The sequence below is a fragment of the Muntiacus reevesi genome, chromosome 2 (assembly GCF_963930625.1).
Source record: "Muntiacus reevesi chromosome 2, mMunRee1.1, whole genome shotgun sequence".
Lineage (NCBI taxonomy): Eukaryota > Metazoa > Chordata > Mammalia > Artiodactyla > Cervidae > Muntiacus > Muntiacus reevesi.
In genome coordinates this window covers 245193477-245205727 of record NC_089250.1, presented here as the reverse complement: position 1 = coordinate 245205727, position 12251 = coordinate 245193477, and the positions used below count along the sequence as shown (strand labels likewise).

At 37.5% G+C, this 12251-nt stretch overlaps 1 protein-coding gene across 2 annotated transcripts in view; it reads left to right on the top strand.

The window, feature by feature from the left end:
* CDH11 (cadherin 11) overlaps positions 1-12251 on the top strand; it is a 151774-nt gene that overhangs the window by 126182 nt on the left and 13341 nt on the right. The window contains exons 9-12 of one of the 2 annotated variants that reach the window (XM_065925452.1): positions 3796-3932; positions 4959-5092; positions 5322-5439; positions 7815-11797. In XM_065925452.1, coding sequence (XP_065781524.1) covers positions 3796-3932; positions 4959-5092; positions 5322-5439; positions 7815-7972 — 547 coding nt within the window. In that variant the 3' untranslated portion in view covers positions 7973-11797. Of the gene's footprint in view, positions 1-3795; positions 3933-4958; positions 5093-5321; positions 5440-7814; positions 11798-12251 lie in introns of those variants that run through there. The other variant, XM_065925451.1, reaches the window with a different exon arrangement.

Here is a 12251-nt window from a genome sequence, read left to right as displayed (position 1 = left end):
AAGGAAGTCCCAAATGTAAATGTTCAGTTGCCTTTAAGTCTTTGAACATTGTCCCTCTGGGGAGAAAGGAAGACAATTTTCTTGACTCCAGATAACCCTGCACTAAGTTATATAAGTTAATCCTCAGACAACCTTGAGACAGTGATCACTTTAGGATCCATTAGATGGAAATACTGGAGCTCAAAGTGCTGGCGTGAATTACTCAAAGTTACATGACCAGTCAGTATTGGAGACTGGATTTTAATCCGGATCTGCCTTGGGTGGTTTACTCTGGCTGAGCAGGCACTAATGGAAAGATTTCCCAGGAAAGTTTGAGTACTGTGCTCTGTATGCAAGAAGATACATAACGACTGAGGAGCTTGATAGCACCTTTAAACTACTCAAAAATTTTCATGGTGTTAATTTTAAATGAATTAGCTTTGCCTAGAATATTGAGGTACATTAACAGCGTTTTAAATGTGGTGACGTAAAAACACATGGAACAACCGCTCATTTCCTTGGCACCTCATTTTTTCTAGGGATCCACATCTGTGATTGGTTATTTGGGTCATATTTTCAATGGAAGCAATTCTGTGTGTGAAGGCATTTTTCATGTCTATAATTATCCAGAGATGCTCATTACTGACCTTGAACCAACTTCCCTCACCCACTCAGGTCCTAGTTCTTAGAACTACCAAACAATTCATAGAAAAACATTTAAAGTTTTTTCTTCGGTAAGCTTTCTAGCCAGACTACCTACTTTCCTGAGTGCTTATCTTCACCTTTAAGGGAATTTGTATCCTTGGACATACAGGTAGGGCCTTATAGTGTCACCCAAACTCTTAGCTGCTTGGAAGTTTTTGCAAATCTTTCTTCTCAGACTCTGTAGCATTAGAGACCCTTTCTTCACCATTGCCTTCCTGAAATATTCTTTCCTCTTAGCTTCATTGCCAGTAACCTCTTCATGCCTGAGACATACATGGTGTCTTTGCTAGTTTTCCATCCCAGCCCAGGCACTGGGGACTCCCTGAGACTCAACCTTTGACCTCAGATTTTCTTTCTCCCTGTGTCCACTTATTTACAGTTTCATTCCATTTCTGCTGTTTAAATTGAGTTAATGCTCCAGATTTTCTGCCTCTAGACTGATCTTTCTCCCTGACTCTAATTCTGTACTTTTTCTGCTATCTGCTGTGCATTTTTACCCACTTCCTTTTTCCTTTCCTCGCTCATTCATTAGAAAGATATATTTGAGCCTATACTTTGTGTGACATACTTTAAAAAGAAGAAGATGAATTCTACTCCTGACTTTGTGAAGCCTATGATAGACTTGAATCTTTTCTCTGCTGGCATGGCAGCATAGCCCTAGTAGAATTCCAGTCTCTTCTTCCTGCTAAGTTGACTTTGTTTTTGTATTTCCCAATGCCTCCCTCTCTGACACCCATGCTAAAAATTCTCTAGGACTCTCCCAGCTTCCCACAGACCTCCAAATATCAACTGAATCCTACTAGTTCTGTCTTTATCACATGGTCTTTCATTCCCTCTCTCACTCCTACACCTAACTCTCTTATCACCTCATATTCCTTAAAAACTACATCAGCTCCTTAAGTTTCCTCTGCTCCTTCCCCCACTCTCACTAGCTCAGACTACCTTGCCCACCCTATCGTATTCATCATCCTGATGGTCTGATTCAGTCTGTTTTTCCTCTGATCGAAAGCCCTTCATGATTTTTTCACTGGCTATAGGATGAAAATCATACTCTGTAGACTGACATTTGAGAACTTCCATGATCTATCCAGTGTGTGATAGCAGTGACAACAGCAAAAATCATAGCAGCTATATTTGTTGTTCTGTTTACTATATGTGAGGCACTAGGTTATACATCTTCAACATCTATTATTTCATGTCATTCTCACAGAAGACCTTAAAGTTGGGTACTATTAATATTCTAGTTTAAGTGATAAGTAAGCTGAGATTTAAAGAACTTAAGTGGCTTCTCCAGTATCACTTGATATATATACAGTGGGACATGAACTTGTACCTAGGACTTTACAAAACCAAAATCCACATGCTCCACTGTATAGAATAACACTTTTGTTAATTATCTTTCTTCTCATGAGCCTGTCTTATCATGTCAAGTAGATAGTAAACTCTCTGGTGTCAGGGAAAATATATTCTATTATTTTTTTCTCTTTTTTTCCACATAGAGCTCTGCTTAGGGTTCAGTTAGCTCAGTCACTGAGCCTCTACTGACATTTATGAGGTGTGTGATAGTTTATCTTCTGTTTTATCACTGGGGAAGGGGACTCATCATTCCATTTCCATAGGGAGCTGTGAAGTCAATGGTATCATGGATGAGCTCATGTTTTATACTTTATGAAGTGCTGCACCATACTTATTTCCTCTTTGTTGGAAAGAACATGATCTCTAACTGGAAGATCCAGGTTCTAATACTGGCTCCCCAGAAACCAGGAGATAGATCATTTGCAAATCCCATCATTTGTCAATTAAAGAGATTAAACTCTGTGGCACCCAGGGTCTTTGCCATCTCTAATATTCTTTGGTTGTATGACTCTCAGTGAATGCCTTTAGACATATGTACAGCTGGCCATATTTAGCCATGGATTCTGCATTGATGGGTTCCATATTGATGGAGTCAACCAACTGCAGGTCCAAAATATTTTGGGGGAATAAAGTCCAGAAAGTTCCAAAAAGCATAACTTGAATTTGTGGAACACCAGCAACTATTTACATAACATTTACATTACATTAAGTATTTTAATAATCTAGAGATAATTGAAAGTGTACAGGAGGATATGTGTAGGTTATATGCAAATATTATACCATTTTATATAAGAGACTTGAGCATCCATGGGTTTTAGTATCCTCAGGGATCCTGGATCCAGTCCCTCATGGAAACCAATGGACAACTGTCAACACTTATTAGAGCCATGTCTCTAGCACATTATCCTGGGCAAGTTATTTGACCTTACTACCCCTCAGTAAAGACCATTCCTCTTGACCCATATTCTTCCTCACCTTGCCCTGTAATATTCTAGAAATTACTCAGTCTTTTTTTAGAAAAAGGCAAATTTTTCTAGTGGACATGAAGGAGTAGCTGAAACCTTCCAACTATGGTGTTAGACTTAGCAGGGGGTCATTAAAGTGTGGGGAGAATGCTCTACAAATGAATGGCCAAGGCTGCTTTACATATTTCACAATGGAATTCAGAACCAAGCTACCTGAGAACCGCTAAAACCAATTACATTGAATAAATTTACTCAAACTGTAGTTATCATTTTCCTTTAAGTATGAAGAAAACTGATTTTTTTCTGGACTGTGAATGATCTTTGATGATAACTTTAGGTAAACTTAAGAGTATTTAATATTTCATATGCAAAAATCTGGCAAAAGTTCTATATACTTGTGACTATCTGAGTAGTTTGGGAGCAAGGTAAACCCGCTTCCCAAATGCAAGTTCATAAATATTCAGATGGTGGATGATTGTAGTAAATATGAAGAAATATGCAGCCTGTTATTCCATTTCTCAATCAAATATGCAGCATGTTATTCTGTTTCTCAATCAAATATGCTAAACAGCTCTTTCATTCATTGTCCCGAATAAAGAATTCCAATGTGGCAAAATGATTTCTATAAAAGATTCATGTACAGAGTTTGAAAAGTAAATTTGATTAAAAAGAAAATCTAGCTCAAGCAAGTCATAGAAAAAGTTGCTTTAAATATAGCATGGAGAAAATATTCCAATATTAAGCTGCTTGGAATGTCTCAGTCTAATTGCTTCATTTGCATTCTGCTTAGGTATTCAATCGATCGTCACACTGACCTGGACAGGTTTTTCACTATTAATCCAGAGGATGGTTTTATTAAAACTACAAAACCTTTGGATAGAGAAGAAACTGCCTGGCTCAACATATCAGTTTTTGCAGCAGAAATCCGTAAGTATTATCCTAAGGGTTTTGATTCTACTTTGCCAAATATTATTCCTTCAGACTATCTATATTCTGGAAAATAACAGATAGCTGAGATAGAACAATTTTTTTTTTTTAGTCTTAAACATGTTTTTCAATCTTTAAAATTTATTTTTGGTCATCTATCTAGAGAGACATATAAGCAAATGGAGTTGTTTTCATATTCTTTGGCAGAACTGGATACAGGCTTGGCACATGAGCTGATAGCCTGTTGCAGCTTGAAACACTTCACCACCACTGAAAGATTCCCCACTTTATCCTCAGTTTTGTTTAAACCCAGAGCAGCAGAATTCTTAGAGCCAAGATTTATTAATGGGTTTTTGTTTACCTATAAGGGGCTTCCCTGGTGACTCAGATTGTAAAGAATCTGTCTTCCGTGCAGGAGACCCAGGTTCGATCCCTGGGTCGGGAAGATTCCTTGGAAAAGGGAATGGCAACCCACTCCAGTATTCTTTCCTGAGAATTCCATGAACAAGGAGCATGGAGGCTATAGTCCATGGGGTTGCAAAGAGTCAAGGACCAGAGATTCTCAAACTTGATTATGCAGTGGATTATCACGATGGGCTTATTGTAACAAAGATTTCTGGACCACACCCTCAGAGCCTCTAACTCAGGTCTTGGGTTGGGTTTGAGAATTTTCATTTCTAACAAATTCCCAAATTGTTTGATGCTGTCCTGGGAACCCTCCTTTGAGAACTGCTGTTGTAGACTACAGTCTCAGGAGCCACACTACACTACAAGTGTTTGGGATTAAACCTCAGCAGAAAGGGAAAAGTGGTTTATTTCTTACCAGTCTAATGTTGGCCTTTATTCTAGGACATCACCCTCACACTGCACTTGGCATGCTTCGGATTTTAGGTGACTTCTGTGCTAACAGTGCATCTGCCTGCAGGGCCTGAGTGAAGCTGGAGCTCACTCTTTCCCGGGAGGAACCTTGGACCAACACAGATCCTTCTCTTGTACACGTTTACCACCTGAATTCTCTCCTTTCAGACAACCGGCATCAGGAAGCCAAAGTCCCTGTGGCCATTAGGGTCCTTGACGTTAATGACAATGCTCCCAAGTTTGCTGCCCCTTATGAAGGTTTCATCTGTGAGAGTGACCAGACCAAGCCACATTCCAACCAGGTAATGCTGCCCTGCCCTGGCTAGGAGCAATCATTTAGAACCAGAGTTTGCTTTTGAGAGCATCCCTTGGAGAAACTTCCCAACTGCCCAAGAAGGCTTCAGAGCCCTGGTTTAGTTCAAGAGCTAAGTTCTCTAATTAAAATCAGGCTTCTTAGCCAGCCAGGAATTTTTGAATAAATGATGTGTCAATGTTAGCATGATTTATTTATGGGCCACCTTTCTCTTTCAGCCAATTGTTACAATTAGTGCAGATGACAAGGATGACACAGCCAATGGACCAAGATTTATCTTCAGTCTACCCCCTGAAATCATTCACAATCCAAATTTCACAGTCAGAGACAACAGAGGTTCGTACCAAGGTTCCTGTGCGTTCAGAGAAGTAGAAATGGAAAACAAATGGCTTTTATATTGCAGAGCACAAGTATTTCCCCCCTAATCTTAATAATGCCTTTCTGTTGAAGAACAAACAAGAAATAATAATGCCACCTTTATTTTGAGACGTGGGCTCATTTGGTGCATAGGAATAAGTGAGTCTATTTTTATTTCACTGGTTTTGTTGTTGTCCTTGTTGGCTTTGATATTCACGAAGTGCTGGGGAAACCAAGTAGGGACGCTTACAGGGTCAATATGCAAACAACTTCATTTATTTTTTTTAAGAGGTTGATAAACCCTTAGGGGACAGTATGGCTTTATGAATATTGATATCCAGAAAAGCATTAAAAGAGATTAGTTCAGCTTTGTAAGGCAATGTAATCTTTCAGCTGTCTTTCCCTTTCCAGCACAGTTGTATTGTAGTGTGTTGGGTACAGAGCTTGATACCTAAAAGTGGTTGTAGAATTATTGCCTGAAGGGCATTAGTCTCTCTGCTGTAAACATGGCAAAATTTGATGGGATTTCTACTTCGTATTTCATTAGTCAAGGAGATTCTAGACTTGCAAATTATTTGCAGTAGTTGTTTTTCGTTGTTGTTGTGTAGGCCCAAACAGTTCAGTCCCTAGACAAAGCTGGCAGCAGAGCCAAGATCAAAAAATAAGTTTCTTGACTCCTGGCCAGACTATTTTGGTCTGCACCTGCTGCTATAAGCCTGTGACAATGCAAGTCTGTAAAAACAGGAAGACAAATGCCATGATTCAATATAGGAAAAAAAGGTGGTCCTTCTTCACACGTTTTCATTAGATACATGCTAGCTATGTGGGAGGTTATATATTGATTTCTTGGTGACTGAGATCAGGCTTAAAGCTTCTTAAATTAAACTAATTACTATTACTTTCCCCATCACCATTATCAGTGTTATCAATATTATAAATACCAGCTAGTATATTCTAGAGGCTTCCCCAGTGACTCAGTGGTAAAGAATCTGTCTGTAATGCAGGAAATGTAGGCTTGCTCCCTGGGTCGAGAAGATCCTCTGAATGGGGAGATGGGCAACCCACTCCAGTATTCTTGCCTGAGAAATCCCATGGACAAAGGGGCCTGGTGGGCTACAGTCCATGGGGTCGCGATGAATCGAACATGACTTAGTAACTAAACAACCACCACAACAAACTATGTTCTAAACACCATGCCCGGATTCTTCCTGTACTCTATTAAATTTTCTCAACAGTAAGAATTATTATCATTCCCATTTTGAAGATGAGGAAAATGAGGGACAGGCCACTGGGTAAATCAGCCACGTGAGAACGAGACCTAGATTTTAAAGCTGGGCTTACAGAAGGCTAGAGGTAACAGCCTGAACCACCTGCCCTCCTGGGTGAATTATTAAAGGAGAGAAGTGTTTCCCATGCTCCTTGGATTTGAAGGGATATGGTCTAACATACTTCATTATTACTTCTTGGGCTGATTTGAGCATTTCATTATGATCCTCATATCTCTGTATTCATATAATTCCCAGTCTACATCTGAGGTCTCACTCCTGAATGTATTCCTGGCAACATCCCTATTTATCACTGGACACCTCCTGAAACTGCTGGTGTTTCTAGGCTTTTCTTATTGTGCCAACTTCACCGCCATCACCTGCCTTGTCTTCACTTTATGTGTTCTTTAATATTTAGTTGCTGTTAACCCTCTGAAAGCATTATACTAAGACCTATTGTTCTCTCGGGAGTTATAAATAGTTCACTTTGTCACAATACTTTGGAGATGCCACCTATATTTTCAAGGACATTATATTACCATGGAGAAGCCAACCTATAGCATGATCAGTTTCCCCTGCCCTTTCCTATAAGAAACTAATTCTATGTGGAGCCACCACTTTTGCATGGAATTGCTACTTTTTAAGAAAAATGCCTTTATTAACTATGGCAAACAGTTAATGAAAACTCCCATGTTTAGAGCTATTACAAAACCTTAAAGCAAATACAGTCCTATAATTATCATTTAATAGAGTTTCTTTCTACCAGCTCCTAAAAGTAATTACATATTGAAGTAATCCAAAAAGAGTAATCACATTCCACATCCTATTAATAGCCTACTGAGTTACCAAATTTCCCGGCTGAGACTGTTTTCCATAGAAAACATGAGATAATGGTTTATAGCATGCTGAGTAAAAGCATCAGCTTTCTCTCTCCTTGAGTGTTTACTTCCATTATGCCATGTAAATAGTCAGGATTGTGTTTGCCTAAACTCTGTGGAAGCATTCGGCCTCTTTAAAAATATAAGAGGGGAAGCCATCTTAATATACACAAACCTTTTATTTCATATTTTATCTTACTCCATTCTACAGCACGGGAGCTTCAAAGACAACTCAGCAGGCAGCCGGGAAGTAGAACATTGGTAACTCTTCGACATCTGAGTCCATCTTTGGCTATTAATATCAAGAGTGGTGCCGTTTGGGGAGATGAAGAGCCGATCCACCCAGGCTTTGAGATGCATTTAGTTTGAAAATACTAGACTTATGGCATCTTTTAAAAACATGAGGAACATGTAATGAATAAGAAAAGCACAAAGAAAAAAAAATACTGAGAATCGCACCTCTCGTATATGTAGCTTTTCATTGGTTTTAAAGCTTTCTAATCCCCCTTGTTGTACTTAATTCCTAAGCAGCCCCAGAAAGTAGGCATTTTGGATATTTTTGTCCCCATTTCCTCGATGAGGAAGGAATATGAAAAGTCAGAAGATTCAGAGACTTACCTAAGGTCACCCTGCCAATAAATAAATTGACCTAGAACGCTTGTGTTTCCTGGGTTCTGTCAGGTGTAGTAACACTGTATATTATGAATATAGAGCTTGTGTCTTTTCTAATTTTTGATTTTGGAATTATTGTTTAAAAAATCTTTGTTTACCCCATAATCAAATAACAATAGTATTTAGAAGAGAAAAAGATCTAAAATTCATCAATCTAGGATTCCAGGAAAGTATGAAGAGAAAAGGACAAACTGTAATTTTAATCAGTCATGGAAATTATAGTAAAACATATTTGTGAAGGACAAATTTTATAATTTTATTCTACTGCATAATTAATACATATTCCTTGTAGGAAAATTAGAAAATACAAATAAGCAGAAATAAACTTAGAAATAATAAAATAACTTGGTAATATACAATCTAAAAATAATCACTGCTAATTTTTATAGCCTTCTAGCTGTTTTCTTGGCATATATTTTGATCTTTAAAAAAAGGCAACCATAAAATAATGTTCTCTTTTTTCTCTACATAATAATACATGATGTGCATTTTTTAGCATCATTATACTTAATGTCAACATTTTTTCCAAAATAACCTCCTGACTTCATTATAAGGGTATATGATATCAGTTGACTATTGTTGGTTAAGCACATTCTTTTCACACACTTTTGTTGTTCAGTCACTCAGTCCTGTCCGACTCTTTGTGACCCCATGGACTGCAGCATACCAGGCCTCCCTGTCCTTCACCATCTTCTGGAGTTAGCGCAGACTCATGTCCATTGAGATGTCATCCATCCATCTCACCCTCTGTCAAAGTGATGTCTTTACTTTATAATATGCTCTCTAAGTTTGTCATTTGTCATAGCTTTCCTTCCAAGGAGCAAGTGTCTTTTAATTTCATGACTGCAGTCATCCTCCACAGTGATTTTGGAGCCCAAGAATAGAAAATCTGTCACTGTTTCCACTTTTTCCACTTCTGTTGCCATGAAGTGTTGGGATCAGATGCTGTGCCAGCTTTTTCACTGTCCTCTTTCACCCTCATCAAGAGGCTCTTTAGTTCCTCTTCACTGTCTGGCATTAGAGTGGTATCTTCTGAGGTTGTTGATATTTCTCCCAGCAATCTTGATTCCAGCTTGTGCTTGACCCAGCCTGGCATTTCACATGAGGTACTCTTCATATAAATTAAGTGAGCAGTGTGACAATATACAGTCTTATCTCACTCCTCTCCCAGTTTTGAACCAATCTGTTGTTCCATGTCCGGTTCTAACCGTTGCTTCTTGACCTGCATACAGGTTTCAGAGGAGGCAAGCAAGGTGGTCTGATATTCCCATCTCTTTAATAATTTTCCACAGTTTGTTGTGATCCACACAGTCAAAGACTTTCACATAGTCAATGAAACAGAAGTAGATGTTTTTATGAAATTCCCTTGCTTTCTCTATGATTCAGGGAATATTGGCAATTTGGTCTCTGGTTCCTTTGTCTTTTCTAAACCCAGCTTGTACATCTGGAAGTTCTTGGTTCACGTACTGCTGAAGCTCTGCATAAAGAATTTTGAACAGAACCTTGATAGCATGTCTTATCATACCTACTGCATAATTTCCTCACTGTTTCAATGTCCTTTCAGTCCTGTTTATGCTGTGTTTTAAAGTAAAGATTTTTTTTTTCATTTTAATTTCTTCTTTAAGACCAAAAACATTTTGTATTGGGGTATAGCAAATTGACAATGTTGTGACAGCTACAGGTGAACAATGAAGATTCAGCCATACATAAACATGTATCCATTCTCCCCCAAACACCACTTCCATCCAGGCTGGCACATAGCATTGAGCAGAGTTCCATGTGCTACATAATAGGTTTTTGTTGGCTATCCATTTTAAATATAGCAGTGTGTACATGACCTTTCATTTTTTATGTAATATTATTCTTAGCAAGATTTTTCTCATGAAAAATTGACATCAATATTCACTTAGCTTATCTGCTTTCTTATATATCACATTTCCCATTCCAACCTTTTATTCATATGAGATAAATACACAAGCTCCCTTTGTTGGCCATTTTTTAATTATCATTTAAGAAATAGTCATTTCTAGTTTGTTTATAACACCATCCTTATTTTCACCTGCATTACATACTACTAGATTTTATGGACTATCAACATTTCCTATTCTATTTACTCTCATGAGAGTATCATATTTTTCATGAGTGATTTCACACATATTATGTTAAAATCTGACAGGTATTTTGTCCACATTGTTTTCCTTTTGTTACTCTTTCTTAGATTTTGGTTTCTTTGTTCCTCCAGATATAATTTAGAATTTTTTTAGGTACTTGATAAGTATTTTCATAAATTTTATTGCGTTTGCTTTAAATTTACAGATTAATTTAAAAACTAACAATTTTAAAATATTCTTCCTATCCAGAAGCATGATCTGAGTTCCCATTGAATCTTTTCTCTTTTTAATTACCATCAGGAATATTTTATAGTTTTCTTCATTTTTGTTCTTCATATTTCTTATTAAGATAATGACTAGCTACTTTATATTTTGGATGCTGTCCTAGGATAGATTTTTTTAAATTATGTATATTTTCTAAGTGACAATTTTTAGTATAAACTATAGCTATTTTACTTAGTTCATTTATTATTGGACACTGAGAAGTTTTCAGCTATTTTCCTAGGTTTTCTAGGGAGACAACTACATAAAAATTAAATAATGACAATTTGCTTCATCCTTTTTAAAAAAAATGGGTTTTTTTGACAAACTGCATAGATTTGTGCTTTATGTGCTAAATAATAGCAATAATAATGGCTTTACTTACTAATTTAATGGGGATATTATTTCTAGAGTTTTATTGTTAAGCTTAATATTGATTATTATATTAAAATTAAGATTTGTGTTGTATGTGTGTATTTTAGGACGTTTCCTTTCCATTTTAATTTTATTTTAAAAAACAGATGTTCACTTTTTAACACAATTTTTGGATACTAATAATAAGACAGTATGATTTTGACTACTGACCTAATTGATACTTTAAATTGAAATATCCTGATTTTGAACTTCACATTTCTAATTTCCAAACCTCTATTCCAAATAATGATGAAATGTAAAGAGCAAGGGTTAAAGATTAAATGTTGGCTGTAGCAGTGAGTGAGACATAGTCCCATGTATCAGGAAATTCCTAAAAGCACATGCAGCAAAATTAGGTATTTTGTGAAAGCACAGGTGATTTTGATAGTGACTGTTCATGACCTACCTGCAGAGGAGCTGTAACTATCACGGTGGCCTCCAAACAGGCTGTCTGACCCTAGTCTTGCCCCCACTTAACTTAACTTGCCCCCACTGATAATGTCTTTCTTTTTAGAATTCTCCTATGACTCTCCATTTCCTATGGCTTTAACTGAAACTTTATAGCCTAGTGAGCAAGAAATGATATGACCTCCTTCCCATAAACTTTGCATCTATCATCTCCTTTCTCTTGTTACCATAAATAAACCGTGCTCCAAAAGCTTCAAACCATCTTTATTTTCCCAAATATGCTGTGTTCTCACATGCCCATGCTTTTTTTTTTTTCCCCATTTATTTTTATTAGTTGGAGGCTAATTACTTTACAACATTGTAGTGGTTTTTGCCATACATTGACATGAATCAGCCATGGATTTACATGTGTTCCCCATCCCGATCCCCCCTCCCACCTCCCTCTCCACCCCATCCCTCTGGGTCTTCCCAGTGCACCAGCCCTGAGCACTTGTCTCATGCATCCAACCTGGTCTAGCGATCTGTTTCACCCTTGATAGTATACTTGTTTCAATGCTGTTCTCTCAGAACATCCCACCCTCACCTTCTCCCACAGAGTCTAAAAGTCTGTTCTGTACATCTGTGTCTCCTTTTCTTTTTTGCATATAGGGTTATTGTTACCATCTTTTTAAATTCCATATATATGTGTTAGTATACTGTATTGGTCTTTATCTTTCTGGCTTTTGTTCTGTGGAAAATGTACCCCCATCCCTGACTATTATACCTCCTCTTTCAAGTGGCAT